Source organism: Lynx rufus, unplaced genomic scaffold (genome assembly GCF_022079265.1).
Source record: "Lynx rufus isolate CCGP_SWC_20201006 ecotype Redwood Valley unplaced genomic scaffold, mLynRuf1.p SCAF_11, whole genome shotgun sequence".
Taxonomy (NCBI): Eukaryota; Metazoa; Chordata; class Mammalia; order Carnivora; family Felidae; genus Lynx; species Lynx rufus.
This window is the reverse complement of record NW_025814825.1, coordinates 59785765-59808612: the sequence shown is the minus strand read 5'-3', so window position 1 is coordinate 59808612 and position 22848 is coordinate 59785765. Positions and strand designations below refer to the sequence as shown.

General features: G+C 47.5%; 1 protein-coding gene across 1 annotated transcript in view; it reads right to left on the bottom strand.

The window, feature by feature from the left end:
* Positions 1-22848, bottom strand: part of DMBT1 (deleted in malignant brain tumors 1) — an 81182-nt gene that overhangs the window by 41789 nt on the left and 16545 nt on the right. The window contains 9 exon segments of the mRNA XM_047072452.1: positions 350-379; positions 1186-1548; positions 3126-3155; positions 4114-4164; positions 4167-4436; positions 8299-8610; positions 17040-17165; positions 19746-19793; positions 21053-21364. Coding sequence (XP_046928408.1) covers positions 350-379; positions 1186-1548; positions 3126-3155; positions 4114-4164; positions 4167-4436; positions 8299-8610; positions 17040-17165; positions 19746-19793; positions 21053-21364 — 1542 coding nt within the window.

The following is a 22848-nucleotide window of genomic DNA, read 5'->3' as shown; positions in this document are numbered from 1 at the left end:
CATTGCGTAGGCTCCACGTGGGGAGTAGGACGTGAAAACATCTCTATTCTCCCAACACATGGAGCGTTTGGTCCAGACAATGCAATCCAGCAGAAATGTTCCCGAGACAGCCTTGTCTGTCACCTAAAGTCTTAGGACCGTGAACCCAGAGGACTCTTATTTCACTGAGCCAGTAGGGACAGTCCGTGTGTTGTGGGCTCGACTGGAAGTGTCCACATATTGAGAATGGTCAGGGAAGTCCCAGGTGGCAGAAACAGTCCACTGTTCTCCACTTAAACTACTGACTGGATCCCCAGGTAGGCAGTACCCTGACTGAGATACTCAGGAGACAAGAGGCAGCAGAACTCACCTGGTGTGATCGTCGGCTGAGACTGGGCGGCTGTGAAAACAAAAGTACATGAGACACAGTGCACAGAACTGATATGACTGGACACAGAGGTAGAGGACCTGAGGAGGTCACAACTTTTGAAGCTTGTCCCCTGCCATGAAGAGCAGGGCACAATCCACCCACACCCCGGAAGGATGCTCCTTGTAAAAAGACCAGGAAGACCACAAATGTTACATCCAATAGTAAGGTGATTAGCTTCATGTCTACAGGTCATGACCATATTGAAGCAAAAAAGATCATCTCTGGAGAGCTCTTGGCAGCCCGCTGCACAGGCAAGTGCAAGGAGTCCAGCCCCCACCAACATGCCACGGCTGATCTTTCAGGCCTCAGCAGGAGTCATGACAAGGTTTGCCTGGCAGGAATTGCAAAAGCAGCTGTCCTCCGCAGCACAGTCCAGTGCACGGACCAGGCATCACATTTCTCGCGTGGGAGATGCAGTCAGGGACTCAGGACCCCAAGCCCAGGGCCACCATAGGCACACACATACAAACTCTGTAATCCTAGGTGGGATCCCCATGAGAGTCCTCCATTTTGCAGGAGGATCTTTCGCCGCCTGATGCAGCGTTGCAGGAGGCCCGTAATTGTTTCATGGAGACTTGCAGTTTGGTTCTTGTCCTAATTTACCATCTCCACACCTGGCAGCCTGAAAAAGCTAATACTGATTCCAGTGGAGAGTTCAGGAGACTTGAGGAAGACAAGGATGGTATAAGTAGCTTCCAATGAGCTGATCAGAATGTGAGGTCTCTCTTCCCTACCCCTACCCCCAAAAGACAAACACCGAATGATGAGAGGCTCACCTGAGCAGATGACACTGGCGTCCTCACTATGGCCACAGTTGTGCGAGTTCCAGCCGTTGTGGGGGCAGCGCCACAGGTCGGACTCATGCCCGGAGCAGCGCATGTTGTCCAGGACAATGGGCCCTGAGCCCTGACCAAAGCGGGCACTTCCCGGGGCCGACACGGCCCAGCCACAGCCCAGCTGCCTGCACACCACGTTGGCGTCATTGGTGTCCCAATCATCATCACACACGGTGCCCCAGGAGCCTTGGTACAGGACCTCCACGCGGCCCTGACACCGGTCACCTCCATTCACCAGCCTCAGGGCCAAACCTGCCTCACTCCCTAGCAAGACAAAGAACAAAACCCACTGTCCATGTCTATCTTCTGGTCATAGGTTTAAGGCATATTCCAGACTCAGGGGCTTGCTCATGGCCAAAGTGCCCTGGGCATCATTCACCTTTGAACATGCCTAGAGTTTAATCTTCCTCACAGGGAAATAGTGGAAACATCCTATACATCCTAGGCCTTAGGATATTCTGATGCAGGGAAGCACCTTAAGATTCAATCGAGGTGAGTAGGAAGATAACCCCAAACCCCACTGGGCCTGCTCAGGATCGAGCCCCATAACTACTGGTTGCAAGCCAAGACCACTGCTCTGTTGGGCAGCTTTTTGGCTTCTAAGGACCCCTGATGTTTTCTGGAAAAAGCCCCAGGACTTGATGGCAACTTGGCACAAAAGGAGCAGTACCGTCATGTTGCCCCCCTCTTCCTGAGGCCCCACTCCATAGCGTGGGAGCCATGAGCAAGATCACAGCAGGACTTGTGAGGGATCTAAGTATTACATTAACTCCCTGCTGAAGACTCTTCACTGAACTTCATCCCATGATTCCCCTGACTCAGGTGGCCAGCCCCCTAAGATCAGACCTAGGGTGTGAGAGACACCTCTTTCTACCACCAAACACACACACACACACAGGGACAAAAATAATGAAGGGCACACCCTGCGACTCCTGTCAGTTCCAAACCCAAACTTTATCTAGAAGAAGAATGAGTCAAGGGGATCATTTACCTATATTTGGTGTTACAGGTGTGGAGTTGGGGAGCCAGGTGCCTGGAAGTGATGACAAAGGGAAAGGCCAGAGTTAGACATCATGGAAAGCAGTCTTTTAAAATAGTTTTTGGCAGGCAGCTGACAATGCACATTGCAGCCTGCCACCTTGCTTCTATTTGTGATACACAAGCCTCCTGCTCAGCCAGCTCTCTTGGGATCAAGGCCATGCAAGAGCACAACCTGGTCCGTCCACATCAGTCTCCAAGCCTAGCATGTTCTTTTCTCCCTTACAAAGCCTTTGCCACCTCCCTGCTCTGAGGCATGTAGTCTGAGCAGTTTCCCACACTCTGAAGCTTGGGCAAAAAGAGTCAGGAGCGTGGTGGGTTGACTTGAAACCAGTCAGGTATCTTGGTACCCGAAACTTGCCATCAGTTATTACACTCCTATCCCCTGGGCACTGTCCCTGCCACTTTGGATATACATGTGACCCTGATGAATCTGAGGTTGCTGAAAGCAGTGAGTGATGAAGAGAATCCAGCCTGCTGTCCCTTCAGAGGAGGTTAATCGTCATCTGTGTCCACTCTCCCACTCATCATATCAGCCAAGATTGCCTTACAGCTGAAATTCATGTAACGCAGGGCCAGTTCCCTGAACCTGCAGTCCGCTGTCTCCTGGGAGAGCCTGAAAGGACTGGATGAAACATCATGGATTGATAGACAGATGGGACTTTAGAATCCCAGGTCTGGTTAAGAACCACCTGTTGGGGACTCTATGATGGGGGTGGGGGACAAAGCATGTACATAGGTTCTCTGAAGAACAGTGGTTCTCCCAGAATGGGTAGAAGAGGCATTGGGGGCGGGGGGGGATGAAGAAAAGGAACATTCCAAGTACGGTCATAAGGACTCACCTGGCTGGCTTGTGGACTGGGTGTGAGTAGCTGTGAGAAAGAAACTTGAGGTTAGACACAAAGCGACTGGTGCCCCAACTGGATCAAGCTGGAAGATTATGAGACTATGCATACAGAGCTGATGACTTCATGTGCCCTCAGTTAGACAGAGCCAGGGCCCTCCATGAATCTCTCCATCCTCTGGGAGCCCCACCCTATGTCCCGTTGCCATTGCCTGCCTTGCTAGGTCTGAGGGCTGACTTTCCAGCAAGCAGAATGCCACCACCCTGCCTGCAACAGGCTGCCAAATCATTGTGTTCATTCAGCATGGGAACAGCAAGAATGAGTCTGGGCAGTTATCCTAGGAAGACTCCAATTCCACCAGCCCAGGTGCAATACTCTCAATCTTTACAAGGTCTCTTGGGCTTTCTGCAGGGGTGAAGCTCAGGTCCCTTAGTCATATGTGGTTCTTCAGCATTCTATGTACTACTGAGCGGTCATTCCCTGCACCTTCCCCACTTCCAACTGCTATTCACTACCTGCCCAAATGCACAGTTTGGACCGCAATCCTGTTCTCTGAGTTTGCCTCACTGATGACCCAACATAATTTGACCACAAAGGGGTGAAGGTGGTTCGTTTTCCAACCACACACAAGATGTGTGCCTTGAGAAAGATCGTCCTGGGAAATTGGTGGTGTACTGAGTAATAATTCCACTGAGAAGGAATAATGGCTCAATTTTTCTTTCCACTGAATAGTGGATGGTTCCTTTCACCCACAATGCCATTGTTGCTGCAAAGTCATATTGGTCCTTCTCTGTTGGCCTAATAGCGGAGGAGAACATACTCTACCCTTTCTTTCTTATTGTACATCAGTTTCCTGCTGTCTCCAGGAAGCCTTAGGAGGCACAAGATATCTCAGAGAGGGTTGGATGTGGGCCTTGTAGTATGCAGTGTGTTTGTTCCCATCAAAGACCACTTCAAGAGAGAGCCAGGAATATTTGTTTCCCACCTGAACAGATGACACTGGCATCCTCCCCATGGCCACAGTTGTGTGAGTTCAGCCATTGTGGGGGCAGCTCCACGGGTAGGACTCATGCCTTGAGCAGTGCACATTGTCCAAGACAATTGCCCTTGAGCCTTGACCAAACTGGGAATTTCCTGGGGCTGACATGGCCCAGCCACAGCCCAGCTGCCTACAGACCATATTGGCATCATTGGTGTCCCAGTCATCATCACACACAGTGCCCCAAGAGCCTCAGTACAGGACCTCCACGTGGCCCTGACACCAGTCACCTCTACTCACCAGCCTCAGGACCAAACCAAATTCAGTCCCTAAATGAAGACATAACATTTCTCTTACATGTTGCCACAAATGACAAAGTCTTAGGACTCTATCATATTCCTAGTGCTTCACAGTAGGTGAAGGTCACTGAGAGTTTTAACTAGGCTGGACTCTTAAAGCATCATGAGTTAGAATTCTTCAAGGTTAAAAGGACAGTGACTTCTCTCCCCAATCTAAGCCACTAGAACTTCAAGGGGAAGTAAATGCACCTTAGTTTGTAGCCTTGAGAGGGCTTAAAGACTATCCACAAGTTTTTTGTCTGAGCAAAACAGGGACACAGCTCGACCCATGACTGTCCCATGCTGAAGAGAATTCTTGTCTGATGACACCAGGAGGTCTTGTGAGTTCTCATACATATCTTGGGCTCTGAGGTTCGCTTAGAAAACATTTTTCACATGCTCCTTCTGGCTCCATAGTCAAGTCTTTGGGGCTAGAATGGCTGGGACCAGTGCATATTTGTGGGATGAAACAGGTAACTCTGCAGTCTAGAGACTGATTCCACTGGTCTCTGACCCAAGGCACCCAGGCTCCTAGAGATCCCATATTTCAACTGATTCCTCCCCACCAACTACGGATGGACAATGAAGGAAGCTCCAACTCAAGCCGGGCCCTGGGTCACAAGGGACCTTCCTTTGTGTTATATGCATAAAACACTCTTTCTCACCCCAGTTCCTAGAATTCTTCCTGAATAAGAGTGACACCCATGTATATATTTGGCATCATTACCCACCAAAAAGGAGCCAAATAAAATTAATCATTACCTATTGCACCAGTAGTCCCAGTATCCTCTGTAGTGCTATCTGCATAGATAGATTATAGAAGGAGGGGGGAAAAACATAAAATGTAAAATTAGGTCCCTTCTGAGGAGAATCAATAACTGGAAGTAAAATAGAACCTGCTAAGGAAACATTATTTCTGACCTGGATTTCATCTTGCTATGTGACTTTAGAAAAGGGAACAAACCTGTCTAGCCTCAAGCTCTTTCATTCATTCTAAAAGACTATTTTGGAAGAAATCTCTCTTCATTAACCTACTGACCTTGATTCTGACCATCCCACACGTGACCTGTGCAGGGCTCCAGGGGACAGATGTAAAAATAACTTTTCTAATCCTTATGCTTCTAACTGATTTCTCTTGTCTAATTGCATTGGCTAGTATCTCTTACACAGTGTTAAATGACAGGGGTCCCAAAGGCCATCTTGCCTTGTTTTCTACTCTAGTGAAAATGCTTCTGATGTTTACCCATTAAGTAAGATTATGGCTTTAAACCTATGATTTTCACATTGTTTCAAGGAGCTGTGGTGTTCGTCCAAGGCCCCAGCAAGATCCTACCTGGTGCTGGGACCTGAAGAAGAGATGACCTGATTGCTCCTCTTAACCCACTCTCACTAAAGCATTCATTTTGTTTCTGAATCCCCTATTGGACTTCTACCTGAGGTCTTTTTGGATCTAGAGAAAGTTGACTCCCACATCTACCCCACACTGGCGGTCCTGACAAGAGTAGGTCTATGTAAGTCCTATATGCAGTCTTGTGTCGTAGTCAGATATTTAAGCCCCTGAGTTCCTCACCTGCACCCCTGGGTGGACCGGTTGCACCAAAGAACTTGTCAGGCCCAGCTGTTACTCCTAATACATAGTCAGAGGAAACCACTCTAGAGAGGAGCAGGTTCATCCTCTTACACCTGCTACAAGTAAGAATCTTGGGAAGACATGGCTAAATTTAACAAAGCCAGTGTCCTCCTCAGCTCTGGTGACATCTGTGTCCTTAATCATAGGGAAGAGAAAGAGGTAAAGTCAGACTTCACCCCATGGCCTTTAGGGACAGGAAAGCATAATGCCCGAGGAACAGAAATGCCGGACATGTGTACCACTAAGATTCCCAGCTGATCCATGCTGACTCCTAGTCAGGGGCCTTCATGTGAAGGCTCTCCTTCTTTTGTCCTAGGGTCAACATTTCCCATGTGATAATATGGCAGTGACTTTCCTTCCCAAAGCCCAGGTTGCCAGAAACTCGAGCTGTATTGACTACCTCCCAGCTGTTTCATTGGAGGTGCCCCCAGGGGGGTGCATGGGACCTCTGACGCCCATAAGCTGAAGGACCATGGTTACTTTATACTGAGAAGGAACCAAGTTGGTCTGATATGGGCTCAGGAAAATGCACAAGCACGCAAGGATGCTACCCCAACAGGTTTGCACTTGCCTCTCCAGGCCCTGCAGCCGGAGACCCAGCACCCCAGCCTGGCCAGGCACCAACGTGCAGTGGTGAGGACCACAGGGGTAGGCCCTGAGCATGAGCAACAGGGCCTTCCTGGAGACAAGACGCCAAGCTCCACCTTGGAACTCCTTGGAAGTGCCTGTGCAGGTCAATCCCTCCCCAATCTCAGGGACATGGTCCCATTGAGGCCTGAGGCCTTGTTCAGAGGCTCCCTCTTTGTTGCTGAGCACCCCTATCTCTTACACCTTTTGCACCTCTTCTGGATCAGAGATGGCCCTGTGAGTACAGTGAGGTAATGAGCCCATAGTGATCCCATACAACAAATGTTACCTTCTACCGCAGCTGTTGCCAGGGATGCCTCCGTGGGAGACAAAGAAGCTAGAGTGGAGAAAGGAAGAGGTAATCAGTATTGGCTCTCATTTGAGAAGGGGTGGACTTCTGTTTCCTTAGCTCTGAAATAAGGGCTGTATGCAGTGATCCAGAAACCCCACCCACTGCTGACAGGCTCCATTTCTTCCTTACAAAACAGAATTCCTCTCTCTGTCATTTCATCAGCCCTTATTCAATGCTGGAATGCCACCAGAGATGTTCTTTGTTCCTAGCACCAACCCCCGCCTCTGCCTCCACTGTCTCCATCCAAAAAATAACCCAGTTGACTAACAGCCCCACCTGATTTACAAGGGCGCATTTCCAATACAAACTGCCTATTTCTATAGCTTACCCACACCCTTAAATGACAAGTATCTACCATCACTGAGATATTCCTGAAGAGGTGGCCCCAACTAAGAATAAAGGCAGTTTTTTCAAAGATGCATCCCCAAATGCTGAAATAAACCACTCCAAAGTGACTGCTCGGAGGCCCGCACTTTCTGGGGGAAGCCATTCTCAAGTGATGGATTATCTGGGTCACGTCCCGTGCACGGGGGCATGTGCACACACCAGTCCACATAGCAAATGCCAGAGGTCACTCTAAAGATGGATAATTTATCTAGGAATCCCCCTTTGGGGGACACATTGAGTGTTATCCTCAGGGTTTCTTTGTGGATTAAAAGACCACTTGGTGCTTGAACACCCACCAGCATTGTGTGAACAAGGAGAAACTCGGCATTGGCGTGTGCTAGGTTGAGCCAAGGAGAAGTTCTCTCTTCCACTGTGAGTGTAAATATCTTTTGCTTGTCATTTAATCCCCAGTAAAGAGAATACACTGGTTACTTCAGTGTTTGATTTTGGTATAGATTTAAGTTTTAAGGACCAGAAGTCCCTAGTCCTTCTCTCCTGACTTTAAAAGGAGGAGATAGGGCCACATAGGAAGGCATTTGGTCATCCCAGGCCAGGGATCATCAGAACGATACCACTGGGTGTTCCACTGACAAACTCTGGGGGAGCCTGTGATTGAAACCCACCTGCACCGCTTCCCAGCTTTAGGACTCCAGGCAAGTCACTTGCCTTCTCTGAGCCTGGGATCTCACCCTTTCTGAGTGAAAAGGAACGTGCCCTCTAACATCAAATAAGACATGGCTTAGAGTAAAGCAGGTAAACTGCAAAGTGCTGTGGGCATGCACCGTGACGTAGAGGTCAGCAGGAGCCTCTGCCATCCAAGGGGCACAGGCGACCACACGAGGCGAGGTCAGCTCTACCTGAGCACACAACTCCAGCGTCTTCCCTGTGGCCACATTCATGGTTGTACCACCCGCTGTGGGAGCAGCTCGACAGGTAGGGCTCCCATCCTGAGCAGTATACGGAGCCCAAGAGAATGTTCCCCGAGCCCTGACCAAAGTAGGCCCCGCCCGGGGCCAACACCGCAAGGCCACAGCCGAGCTGCCGACAGACAACATCTGCATCCTGGGTGTCCCAGTCATCGTCACACACGGTGCCCCAGTAGCCTTGGTACAGGACCTCCACGCGGCCCTGACACCGGTCACCTCCGCTCACCAGCCTCAGAGGCAAACCTGCATTGAAAGAGTGGAAAGCTCTCGTCCTCTCTCTGCCCCCTTGGCTTTCACTCACCAGTACCCCCTGTTCCCCTCCTCCTTCTGACCACTTCCCCATCTCCTTCACCCCTGTTTCTCCTCTCCCAGCACCTTACATATTGCTGCCCTGCCACACGCTGTCTTAGCCCTCTTCTCATGCTATCTTCCCCCTGAAAGAGCTCATGTGCTCTGAGAGCTTTCCAGGAGGAGGGACCCCCAAAGCCACCTCTCCAGTGCTGATCAACCCCTACAAGCCCAGCCAAGCTCTAGACCAATATTCCCAGTGACCTTCTGGATAGCCGGGCCCTGCTGTCTGGTACCCAACACAGTCTCTTTTGTCTACTTCAATCATGGAGTCACCAAGCTCCACATGAGCGGTGTTGGAAATCTGGTTGCTATATTGGATTCCCCCTCTTCTGTACCTCTTGTATCCAATGTATCAACAGGGTTGTCTTTCCTTTTATTCTCACTGCCATTTTGCTAGATCTTCCTTCTCCTGAGCCTGGCCTACTCCAGGGCCCTGTCAGCGGACTTTCCTGCCCTCTGCCCCTCTCTCTTGAATCCATCCCATTGATGGATTCCATAAGCATTTATGGAGAGCTTACTCTATGCCCCCTCCTCTGCTGATGGGATTGATCTGTTTCCCCCTGGAATGTCCCAAGTCTTGTTTTCATAAATTGTGAATATGTTCAACTCATTTTCCTGCTCAAAGCACCTCACTGTATTCTCCACTTGATCAGGGTCAAGTCTTGGATGGCATTCATCCAAGAGTGGGCCTCAGGTCACCTTTCAAGCCTCCTGACAGAGCCGGGGTGCCACCGTCATGGGCACCTTGCTCCTGCCTGACACGATCCTGCTGAACCACCTGCGCTGTGGGAGGAAAACAAGCAGCAGGGTCTGAGGAATCCAGCCCAACACTGTGACAGCAGGAGCTCGGTCTAAGGTGTGCTTTTCAATGGTTGGTTTGTGGTTATGAGAAATTTATGGGGGGGGGGGGACCAGAGAGGGTGGGATGGGATGGAAGATAAGGGGGCAGGTGGTTGCTGTGGTCTTTATAAAGGAAGGAATCAGAGAAAGAGAGAGGAAATGCCAATCGGGCTGTTTCTAGAGTATTCTAGAGGTGCATTCCAGGCCTCCTCAGTCTTTCCTGCTGCCCCTTCAGAATGTCCCTGCAGAAGATCTCTCAGTCTCCCTGCCCTCAGCTGCCCTTTACTGGTGGTCAATCACCAAAAAACTGCCCTCCAGCCCCTCCCAGGCCACTTTTGGACCCTCAGGGCAGCTTCTGAAAGGACAGAGATTGGTCTCAACAGAGCCAAGAACCCCATGGTAGGATCCACTGTCCTAAGTGGTCACATCAAGGACTCTGACATATCAAATTCAGTGCAAAGTGTGCACAGATGCTCAGAGGTTGAGGAAAGATGGATAGATTTAGTAAGAATAGTGAACGGAGGCAAAGGCACCTGTTCTGGGTTCAAATTTCTGCCCAGACACTTCCCCACCCTGTGGCCTTAGACATATAACTATTGACAAGTGACCAATCTGTGCCCCAGTTTCCTCATCCGCAACCTGGGGGTAATAATACTACTTACCTCAAAGTGTTGGAAAGATTTCATGATAATAGCACTTACTGTGTGCATTAGCTGAGCACGTACTACGTGCCAAGCAGTATTTTAAATGATTTTTTTATACATTAACTCATTTGGTGTATGAAACTGATTTTGTGCAAGGTACATAGAAAGTGCTTCGGAGATGTAAGTTATCATCAAGATAACTATCGCGAAGAAGAGGCACTGGCTTTTCTTCACCTATCTCTCCTGACACCAATCTGAAGCTAATCTCACGCGACAAATGAGCGAGACGCAGAGAGAAGGAAGGAGAATGACAGTGAGACTGGCTGAGTGCGGACCTGGGACACGCCTAGGGTCTCAGCATCCACTGGTCCTTCCCTCTCCATCCCTGCGTTCTAAAGGACAGGTGCTAGCCCTGTGGCCAAGACTGCACTCAGCCTCAACTAGCCAACAGCAGCAGCAACAGCAGCAGAACTGGCTGGCTCAGCCAGTGAGCAAAACCCCAGGAAGACAAGTAAAGAAAAAATGTCTTACCATAGTCTGTAGTCAAGGGGTTCCACAGACCTAGACAGAAACAAAATTCACCTTGAAACAGAGGTTCTGCTGTTTATAAATGATGTACAGTCACAGAAATTGGCTTGAGCGTTACCTTACAACCATGCCAGGGGGCGCTGTGGCTCACTCTTGGGTCTCTGTGCCGACAGTGTTCTTGCAGTGTTTGGGGTTTTGCAAGAATAGATTACAAGTGGGCTGGATATGGAGTGTTTGATAATTTTAGATGTCATGAAGTGCATGCCTCTTTACGCTGCCCACTTACGCTACAGTTTATAGCGTAATCTGTTCGCAGAAAGAAGGGCTAGACAAGAAAAGGCAGCGTAGACGGGTTTCCAGGATTCTGGATGCCAGTTGAATCCTCCTTCCAGTCTGAAATTGGAGTGGAGTCAGCACTCAGAGTAGCCACTCAGAGGCCCCCTAAAAAAGTATTTATTCTGGCAGCAGATGACCTCTTCCTTCTGATCCATACCCTGTGAAATTTCTAGTCTATCTTGAAGAAAACCGACATCTAGAGAACCCTGGATCTTTATCATCGGTGAGGCCACTCTAAAGCTCTCCGTGCCCTTCGACTTCAGATTAACCCTAAGGACACCTTCAGGGGCCATCAGACTTAATTTTAGTTTTTGAGTTTCTTTTTTTGAGCAAATCGCCTTCTATTTGTGAGGATTGATAGGGCATGACCTTTCTATGTTTTTAGAGGTCTTCCAAAGGACAAAAAGAATATTTATTCATTAGAAGAAAATAGGATAGGGGCGCCTGGTGGCTCAGTCGGTTGAGCATCCGACTTCGGCTCAGGTCATGATCTCACAGTTCGTGAGTTTGAGCCCCACGTCAGGCTCTGTGCTGACAGCTTGGATTCTGCTTCGGTTCTGTGTCTCCCTCTCTCTTTGCCCCTCCCCACTCATGCTCTGTCTTTCTCTCTCTCTCTCAAAAATAAACTTATTAAAAAAACTTTAATAAAAGAAAAGAAAACAGAATAAAACTGATTCTTACAGTCACTATATGGGTTCGCTGGATTCTTTTAGAACTCCAAGATACATTACGGGCTCTCAGTGATCCCCTTTTTCCTATATCTTGAGACATTTTGCTATTTCATCATTTGAGAAATTGGTTCATCATTACTCATTAATTATTAACTATCATAAAAAAAGAGTTCTATAATAGAGACAAAGAGAGAATGGTGGCATTATCTAGAAGAAAAAAATGGAGCGGTAGGCTTTATCTAGAAGAAAAATGGAATGGGTCACCATTTCTCAGTGACCCAAATATCACCGTAGCTTTCAAGAGGGTATTTTTTTAAAGACTGGAGACACTGTCTTTGTCGGATGCTTTTGGCTTTCATTGAATTAAATTAAGAATTCAGAACCTTTCATTACTTGTTATCAATGATAAAGAGAAGAAAATTGACAAAGGAAGATGTTTCGCGATAACTAGATGAGTCAGAAGAGGAACATAAAGAGATAGCAGTCCTGTAGATGCTAACAGTAATGGTGAAATTGCTTGTACAATTGAAATCTCAGACTCTGAGCCTTCAAATTATGATACTGTAGAGGAACTTCCTCAAATTCAAGAATCAAAGAGTCAGTAATATAATTCTAAGTACAAAAACAAAATATAGTGCGCTCACTCACTTCAGTGGAAAGGATTTCATCAGTGGTATTTCTCAGCAAGAACTTGGACCATCTCATTTTGCTAAAAGGACATGTGATGGTAACACTTTCACTTTTTCTAATGCTAACGTGCCAAAATCTACTTCATACAGGAGATCTGTTATGCTTAAATTCTTACATAAATTTTAATAAATTTTCTTTCACGATCTCTTTTTTCTTAACTTCCTGGTACAGGGAAAGTTAAGGCATTTGACAAACTTCTCCAGATTCTTTGTAAATGTGAGTCCTGCTGGGAGCAGAACTCAGGGGTTCAGAGATCTGTCTCTCTCTAGCAAAACCAGCAGGCCAGGGAGGGGACTGGATGCCAGAGAACCACCCCATTTGTCTCAACACTTTGAATGTGGGTTCCACACTGGACTTCTCCAGCTGCCCTGCTTCATATTGGTGATGACCCAGTAACAGGGCCAGTGAGGCCATGTAGCTGCACGCCCCTGAGGATGGAGAAGCAATCCAAAATGGAAACAAGAAGCTAGAGCATTCTTTCAACAGAGGCCACACACCTAGGAAATGTCTGCACCAGAACATCCCCACCTCATTTCTGACATGCCATCCCTGCTCCCACACTCAAGGACATGATGACAGACATGCCTGAGAGAGTCCTCTGTTGAAAACTCTGACATTTAAACACAGTACAGATGACACCACACAATTCCTATTTTCTTGTTCCAGGTATCTTGCTTAGTCACATGGCAGTCAATAAACATCAACTCAGAAGCTCTGAGATCCAGAGTCCTGACAACATCCAGCCATAGCACCAAACAGAACACTAAGGTTGTCTCTGGTTGGGCTATTTGTGCACAGTCTGAACAGACACTTCTCCACAAAAGTACTGAGACCCACTTGCTTTCTTCCAGCAATCAACCACAGAGCTGTAGATGATGTCAGCTGCCATTTTGGGAATGATGGTAAATCACTTGGAAAGAACAGCTCCCACTTCTTCGTTTTCCAGGAACAGAAATAGTCTGGTCTCTACTGCTGGGTACCATGTCCAAGGCAGTTGAGCCATCAGAATGAACCAACCAGGAAAAGCTTCAAAGAGATCTCAAAAGATATTCCCCCCAAAGACCTAGTCACTTTCCAAGGGAGCTGGTCCCTTTCCATCTAGACTCAACCATTGCCCCAAATCTTCTGGAGTAATTATTGTGTACATTTGAACATGGCATACATCATTGTTCTAGTGGGGGTGAGGAGGGCCTGAAGAAGAGCTTGAGTATAAAAACAAACCGGTGTCATCAAACCAGCCCATATCTACTGGCTAGGCCACTCCAGTTATTCTAGAAGGGAAGCCTAAGGGGACTGTGTGGTGACTCCAATAGCACTCTGGAAAGTGCTCTGGACCTTAAACACATTTACTGAAGAAGTATTACATCTTCATAGTTGAGAACAACACCATGTTTTACTATTTATATGTACTATCTCAGTTCATCTTTACCCCAACCCAGTATCCCCACTTATAGACAAGGACACGGAGTCACAAACATTGAACAAATGAGTCCAAGGACATACAGACTCCACCTCTATTGTCAAGGCTTTCAGCTATCATCCTGCACTGACTTTTGTCACAGCCACTGCCTGCTACCAACATACTCCTTGTGGTTCTTGCAGGGAAAGTGGTCCACACCAACCTACTTTCCATAAACTCAACAAAATGAGGTTTTCAATATGAAGTCACCCAGCAGCCTTCACTAAATTTCCATATTGTTTTTGTGTAGCACCACTCCAGGATAAGAGTGCTTTCAATCATTGTGGTTTTCATCTTTAAGAAGGCTTTCATCTTACATCTGTCACAAGCCCCCAGATTAGTTCATCCTCTCAGGTACCATCTACTCTGCCGTACAGTCTGCATCTATCTCAGTGGAGTTGAGGATGTTGTGGATGGAAGCTGTGTATAAGCCCTCTTCATTAAGTCTCACTATCTCCAAGAAAATGGCCAACTTAAGGGGTTGGTACAGGGGGGATAGGATGACACAAAGCAGAGATTGTGCTACATTGCTCATTTTTAATATGTCAGTTCAAGATATGATCGAAGGATGAGCTTCCCACGGATTTGCTCATGAACGCAACTCTGGCTTTGCCTTCCACCAACTCCATCCATATTTAGACAAGAATTTAGAAGGCAAACAAGAATCAAGTCCAGCTGTGGCTCTTAACCCATTTGCTCCAAAAGACAAATGATATTCTACCACCAATGGCAGGCAACACTTCAAAAACTCTATTAACTGGAAGTCTCTCTCTCTCTTTTTTTTTTTTTTTTAGTTAGAGCTTTGGAAAATGTGTCAAGGGCAGTTTGGAAAATGGAACCTAGAGATAACCTCCCATCAGGGCAGTACCCTGGCTAGATGGCTAAGCATGGAGGAGGGGAGTATCTAATGGCAGAAACAGGGTGGCTATCGTCCATCTGAGTCTGTACCTGTTCCTTCACATTCCTGACAGCAAACGCAGTGAAGAACAGAAAACCACTCTTCCTTCGTGCTCTGTCTGGTGAATTCCTGCACTAGCTCCAGACCTGAGTTCACCTGTGACTATCTTGGAGCTGGTCTCTTTCTCATAGCCTGATCACATCTCTCTCGCCATGTACCTCTTGCTCCAGCATTTCCCACAGCTGTACTTGTAACTGTGTGATTACTGTCTATCTTGCCATTAGACCATAAGTCCCTGAGATCGGGAAACACATTCTCCTGAAACACCACACAGAGAGCCCACACTGTAGTCTCTCCTGCATAGAAGGGTCCATGGCAGGACTGGTTCTCGCCAAATGAGGTAGCAAAGATATTGAGGCCATTTGGAAAGGGGTGTAAACGTTCAATGTTAGCAATGCACTTGTTGAAAAGCCTTGATATCAATCAGTCAGACTTATGATGCAGCCATGAACCACTTGGGAAAATGTTACCAACTTAAATGTACTTGACATTGAGCAAAATACAGACATTAAGAAAAAAATAAGTAAAAACAGATAGCACTTAAAATACATATATACGTATCTCTGCCACTGTCTTTGGAAATTCTTAGCACTGTCATGCTTCTGGAATTACACTCCAAACATAAAAACTTAATTCAGTACTGGGCCATGCAGCATGGTTGCTCAAAGTGAGGTCTACGGACCGTCTTCATTTTCAGTTACGTAAGAGTTCAGATTCCTGAGCCTCAAACCGGACCCTCCAAATCAGGGTCTCTGAAGGGAAGGAAGGTAGATCCCAAGAACTGGCATTCAAAAAATATCCTCATTGATTCTGATGTACATAAAAGTTTGAGGCAAAGGCAAAATAAAATTGAAGAAGAACATAACAGTATAACTACTTGGTCCATTTATTCTATAACTGAAAGAAGCTTCTATTGTCTTTGTATTTCTACAAAGGACACAAATCATGCTTTTGTGTAGACCTCATACCATTCACTAAAGGCAGTGTTTGTGCTTAAGATATAAATAACTGTATAGGATAATAGTTACATTTTAAACCAAATTCAGACATTGTTTTGAAAGTACTCACCAGGTGTTGTGAGAAGATCTGATTGGGAAACTACAAAGGAATAAGAGAAAAATCAGACATGAGTGTGTTTCATCTACAGGGATCCTGACCAAGAAATCCACATATGAACCATTGGTTTTCTTCTGGTTGACTCCGAAGTAGAGTTATAGCCACTGCATGTGGATCAACGTCAACAGATCTGTAATCTGTCTTTGAAACTTCATTCAAATTGATAAAGACTTCTTGAGTCTCTGGTGCGTGGAGAACAAGATGCTAAGCTAGTCCCAAGAAACATGGTGACTTAAAAAAAATGGCTTTTTACATCTGAAGAATAAATTCACTGTAACACTCTTTAATAATGTGGGCTCTTGTTTCTGCATACTTCCTGCTGCAGATATTTCTGTATTTCATTAAAATAGAAATGAACGTTTCATCTCTGGAGAAAAGCAAATTAGGCTTGTACCTAATTTCGTACAAATGTGGGACCCGTTCCTTTTCTTATTTCTTTGAGGGAACGTAGCCTGGCCGATTCGTATGAATGGGCATGAGGAGCTGAGAAGGCGGGCTTTGGCTTCTCGGTTCTTGACTGGCTGAAATCACTAAAAGCATAGATTGGCAACTGTTTGGTCCAAAAAACAGTCAAGTGGCTTTGTGTTGACAAAGACAGTGGGGAGGTGAAAACGTCTTTCCTTTCTCATAAAATGACAGAGGTGGTCACTTACTGAGACTTACTGACCCTCAATTAAATTCTCATTTAATCGGGAGAATTAAACGAGAGACGTAGATCAATCGTATATCAGACTGGCTGGCATGTTGTCGGCACACAACGGATGTCAGCCACCGTTGCAGTAAGAATTACAATGATGACGATAATTCTACAATTTCCAACACTCACTGTCTTTAAGCACATCACCCACATTGTCTCATTTGGTCCTCATGGCAACCCATAATGGTAGGATTCCCTCCTCTTAGAGAGTAGTAAACTGAAGTTGACTTAGCGGTAAAATAAGGTGGTCAAAGCACTCCATTGTTTCCACTTTCCCGATGGACAAATCAGTTTGGAGAGGAAGAGAGGTCACTGCTATCATGATTCTGCCTTGAGCTATGTAATATGCATTATCTCTTGGAGGCCCCCCTGAGCAGATGGCCCATGTCTTCCCCATGGCCACAGTCATGTGCGTTGTGGGGGCAGTGCCACAGGTAGGATCTGTTTCCTGAGCAGCACACATCGTCCAGGACAACCTGTGCTGAGCCCTGACCAAACCACGCAGTTGCTCAGATGCTATTCAAGAGCTTTCCATGTATCATCCTGGTTAGTCCTCAAAACAACCCATGGAAAAACGGAGGCTCTGGAAGGTGACCCAGACCAGCTGGCGGGTAGGCAATAAGGGGCAGGACTTATACTCAGGCCAGTTGCTCTTACCCATGGCACAGTTTTGCCTCTTGGCATCTATATATTTAACATTGAACTATGTGACCCAAATCATAAGGTCTGCACTTCAAGGGGAAGTAAATGTACCTTAGTTTATAGCCTTGAGAGGGCTTAAAGACTATCCACAAGTTTTTTGTCTGAGCAAAACAGGGACACAGCTCGACCCATGACTGTCCCATGCTGAAGAGAATTCTTGTCTGATGACACCAGGATGTCTTGTGAGTTCTCATACATATCTTGGGCTCTGAGGTTCGCTTAGAAAACATTTTTCACATGCTCCTTCTGGCTCCATAGTCAAGTCTTTGGGGCTAGAATGGCTGGGACCAGTGCATATTTGTGGGATGAAACAGGTAACTCTGCAGTCTAGAGACTGATTCCACTGGTCTCTGACCCAAGGCACCCAGGCTCCTAGAGATCCCATATTTCAACTGATTCCTCCCCACCAACTACGGATGGACAATGAAGGAAGCTCCAACTCAAGCCGGGCCCTGGGTCACAAGGGACCTTCCTTTGTGTTATATGCATAAAACACTCTTTCTCACCCTAGTTCCTAGAATTCTTCCTGAGTAAGAGTGACACCCATGTATATATTTGGCATCATTACCCACCAAAAAGGAGCCAAATAAAATTAATCATTACCTATTGCACCAGTAGTCCCAGTATCCTCTGTAGTGCTATCTGCATAGATAGATTATAGAAGGAGGGGGGAAAAACATAAAATGTAAAATTAGGTCCCTTCTGAGGAGAATCAATAACTGGAAGTAAAATAGAACCTGCTAAGGAAACATTATTTCTGACCTGGATTTCATCTTGCTATGTGACTTTAGAAAAGGGAACAAACCTGTCTAGCCTCAAGCTCTTTCATTCATTCTAAAAGACTATTTTGGAAGAAATCTCTCTTCATTAACCTACTGACCTTGATTCTGACCATCCCACACGTGATCTGTGCAGGGCTCCAGGGGACAGATGTAAAAATAACTTTTCTAACCCTTATGCTTCTAACTGATTTCTCTTGTCTAATTGCATTGGCTAGTATCTCTTACACAGTGTTAAATGACAGGGGTCCCAAAGGCCATCTTGCCTTGTTTTCTACTCTAGTGAAAATGCTTCTGATGTTTACCCATTAAGTAAGATTATGGCTTTAAACCTATGATTTTCACATTGTTTCAAGGAGCTGTGGTGTTCGTCCAAGACCCCAGCAAGATCCTACCTGGTGCTGGGACCTGAAGAAGAGATGACCTGATTGCTCCTCTTAACCCACTCTCACTAAAGCATTCATTTTGTTTCTGAATTCCCTATTGGACTTCTACCTGAGGTCTTTTTGGATCTAGAGAAAGTTGACTCCCACATCTACCCCACACTGGCGGTCCTGACAAGAGTAGGTCTATGTAAGTCCTATATGCAGTCTTGTGTCGTAGTCAGATATTTAAGCCCCTGAGTTCCTCACCTGCACCCCTGGGTGGACCGGTTGCACCAAAGAACTTGTCAGGCCCAGCTGTTACTCCTAATACATAGTCAGAGGAAACCACTCTAGAGAGGAGCAGGTTCTCCTCTTACACCTGCTACAAGTAAGAATCTTGGGAAGACATGGCTAAATTGAACAAAGCCAGTGTCCTCCTCAGCTCTGGTGACATCTGTGTCCTTAATCATAGGGAAGAGAAAGAGGTAAAGTCAGACTTCACCCCATGGCCTTTAGGGACAGGAAAGCATAATGCCTGAGGAACAGAAATGCCGGACATGTGTACCACTAAGATTCCCAGCTGATCCATGCTGACTCCTAGTCAGGGGCCTTCATGTGAAGGCTCTCCTTCTTTTGTCCTAGGGTCAACATTTCCCATGTGATAATATGGCAGTGACTTTCCTTCCCAAAGCCCAGGTTGCCAGAAACTCGAGCTGTATTGACTACCTCCCAGCTGTTTCATTGGAGGTGCCCCCAGGGGGGTGCATGGGACCTCTGACGCCCATAAGCTGAAGGACCATGGTTACTTTATACTGAGAAGGAACCAAGTTGGTCTGATATGGGCTCAGGAAAATGCACAAGCACGCAAGGATGCTACCCCAACAGGTTTGCACTTGCCTCTCCAGGCCCTGCAGCCGGAGACCCAGCACCCCAGCCTGGCCAGGCACCAACGTGCAGTGGTGAGGACCACAGGGGTAGGCCCTGAGCATGAGCAACAGGGCCTTCCTGGAGACAAGACGCCAAGCTCCACCTTGGAACTCCTTGGAAGTGCCTGTGCAGGTCAATCCCTCCCCAGTCTCAGGGACATGGTCCCATTGAGGCCTGAGGCCTTGTTCAGAGGCTCCCTCTTTGTTGCTGAGCACCCCTATCTCTTACACCTTTTGCACCTCTTCTGGATCAGAGATGGCCCTGTGAGTACAGTGAGGTAATGAGCCCATAGTGATCCCATACAACAAATGTTACCTTCTACCGCAGCTGTTGCCAGGGATGCCTCCGTGGGAGACAAAGAAGCTAGAGTGGAGAAAGGAAGAGGTAATCAGTATTGGCTCTCATTTGAGAAGGGGTGGACTTCTGTTTCCTTAGCTCTGAAATAAGGGCTGTATGCAGTGATCCAGAAACCCCACCCACTGCTGACAGGCTCCATTTCTTCCTTACAAAACAGAATTCCTCTCTCTGTCATTTCATCAGCCCTTATTCAATGCTGGAATGCCACCAGAGATGTTCTTTGTTCCTAGCACCAACCCCCGCCTCTGCCTCCACTGTCTCCATCCAAAAAATAACCCAGTTGACTAACAGCCCCACCTGATTTACAAGGGCGCATTTCCAATACAAACTGCCTATTTCTATAGCTTACCCACACCCTTAAATGACAAGTATCTACCATCACTGAGATATTCCTGAGGAGGTGGCCCCAACCAAGAATAAAGGCAGTTTTTTCAAAGATGCATCCCCAGATGCTGAAATAAACCACTCCAAAGTGACTGCTCGGAGGCCCACACTTTCTGGGGGAAGCCATTCTCAAGTGATGGATTATCTGGGTCACGTCCCGTGCACGGGGGCATGTGCACACACCAGTCCACATAGCAAATGCCAGAGGTCACTCTAAAGATGGATAATTTATCTAGGAATCCCCCTTTGAGGGACACATTGAGTGTTATCCTCAGGGTTTCTTTGTGGATTAAAAGACCACTTGGTGCTTGAACACCCACCAGCATTGTGTGAACAAGGAGAAACTCGGCATTGGCGTGTGCTAGGTTGAGCCAAGGAGAAGTTCTCTCTTCCACTGTGAGTGTAAATATCTTTTGCTTGTCATTTAATCCCCAGTAAAGAGAATACACTGGTTACTTCAGTGTTTGATTTTGGTATAGATTTAAGTTTTAAGGACCAGAAGTCCCTAGTCCTTCTCTCCTGACTTTAAAAGGAGGAGATAGGGCCACATAGGAAGGCATTTGGTCATCCCAGGCCAGCGATCATCAGAACGATACCACTGGGTGTTCCACTGACAAACTCTGGGGGAGCCTGTGATTGAAACCCACCTGCACCACTTCCCAGCTTTAGGACTCCAGGCAAGTCACTTGCCTTCTCTGAGCCTGGGATCTCACCCTTTCTGAGTGAAAAGGAACGTGCCCTCTAACATCAAATAAGACATGGCTTAGAGTAAAGCAGGTAAACTGCAAAGTGCTGTGGGCATGCACCGTGACGTAGAGGTCAGCAGGAGCCTCTGCCATCCAAGGGGCACAGGCGACCACACGAGGCGAGGTCAGCTCTACCTGAGCACACAACTCCAGCGTCTTCCCTGTGGCCACATTCATGGTTGTACCACCCGCTGTGGGAGCAGCTCGACAGGTAGGGCTCCCATCCTGAGCAGTATACGGAGCCCAAGAGAATGTTCCCCGAGCCCTGACCAAAGTAGGCCCCGCCCGGGGCCAACACCGCAAGGCCACAGCCGAGCTGCCGACAGACAACATCTGCATCCTGGGTGTCCCAGTCATCGTCACACACGGTGCCCCAGTAGCCTTGGTACAGGACCTCCACGCGGCCCTGACACCGGTCACCTCCGCTCACCAGCCTCAGAGGCAAACCTGCATTGAAAGAGTGGAAAGCTCTCGTCCTCTCTCTGCCCCCTTGGCTTTCACTCACCAGTACCCCCTGTTCCCCTCCTCCTTCTGACCACTTCCCCATCTCCTTCACCCCTGTTTCTCCTCTCCCAGCACCTTACATATTGCTGCCCTGCCACACGCTGTCTTAGCCCTCTTCTCATGCTATCTTCCCCCTGAAAGAGCTCATGTGCTCTGAGAGCTTTCCAGGAGGAGGGACCCCCAAAGCCACCTCTCCAGTGCTGATCAACCCCTACAAGCCCAGCCAAGCTCTAGACCAATATTCCCAGTGACCTTCTGGATAGCCGGGCCCTGCTGTCTGGTACCCAACACAGTCTCTTTTGTCTACTTCAATCATGGAGTCACCAAGCTCCACATGAGCGGTGTTGGAAATCTGGTTGCTATATTGGATTCCCCCTCTTCTGTACCTCTTGTATCCAATGTATCAACAGGGTTGTCTTTCCTTTTATTCTCACTGCCATTTTGCTAGATCTTCCTTCTCCTGAGCCTGGCCTACTCCAGGGCCCTGTCAGCGGACTTTCCTGCCCTCTGCCCCTCTCTCTTGAATCCATCCCATTGATGGATTCCATAAGCATTTATGGAGAGCTTACTCTATGCCCCCTCCTCTGCTGATGGGATTGATCTGTTTCCCCCTGGAATGTCCCAAGTCTTGTTTTCATAAATTGTGAATATGTTCAACTCATTTTCCTGCTCAAAGCACCTCACTGTATTCTCCACTTGATCAGGGTCAAGTCTTGGATGGCATTCATCCAAGAGTGGGCCTCAGGTCACCTTTCAAGCCTCCTGACAGAGCCGGGGTGCCACCGTCATGGGCACCTTGCTCCTGCCTGACACGATCCTGCTGAACCACCTGCGCTATGGGAGGAAAACAAGCAGCAGGGTCTGAGGAATCCAGCCCAACACTGTGACAGCAGGAGCTCGGTCTAAGGTGTGCTTTTCAATGGTTGGTTTGTGGTTATGAGAAATTTATGGGGGGGGGGACCAGAGAGGGTGGGATGGGATGGAAGATAAGGGGGCAGGTGGTTGCTGTGGTCTTTATAAAGGAAGGAATCAGAGAAAGAGAGAGGAAATGCCAATCGGGCTGTTTCTAGAGTATTCTAGAGGTGCATTCCAGGCCTCCTCAGTCTTTCCTGCTGCCCCTTCAGAATGTCCCTGAAGAAGATCTCTCAGTCTCCCTGCCCTCAGCTGCCCTTTACTGGTGGTCAATCACCAAAAAAACTGCCCTCCAGCCCCTCCCAGGCCACTTTTGGACCCTCAGGGCAGCTTCTGAAAGGACAGAGATTGGTCTCAACAGAGCCAAGAACCCCATGGTAGGATCCACTGTCCTAAGTGGTCACATCAAGGACTCTGACATATCAAATTCAGTGCAAAGTGTGCACAGATGCTCAGAGGTTGAGGAAAGATGGATAGATTTAGTAAGAATAGTGAACGGAGGCAAAGGCACCTGT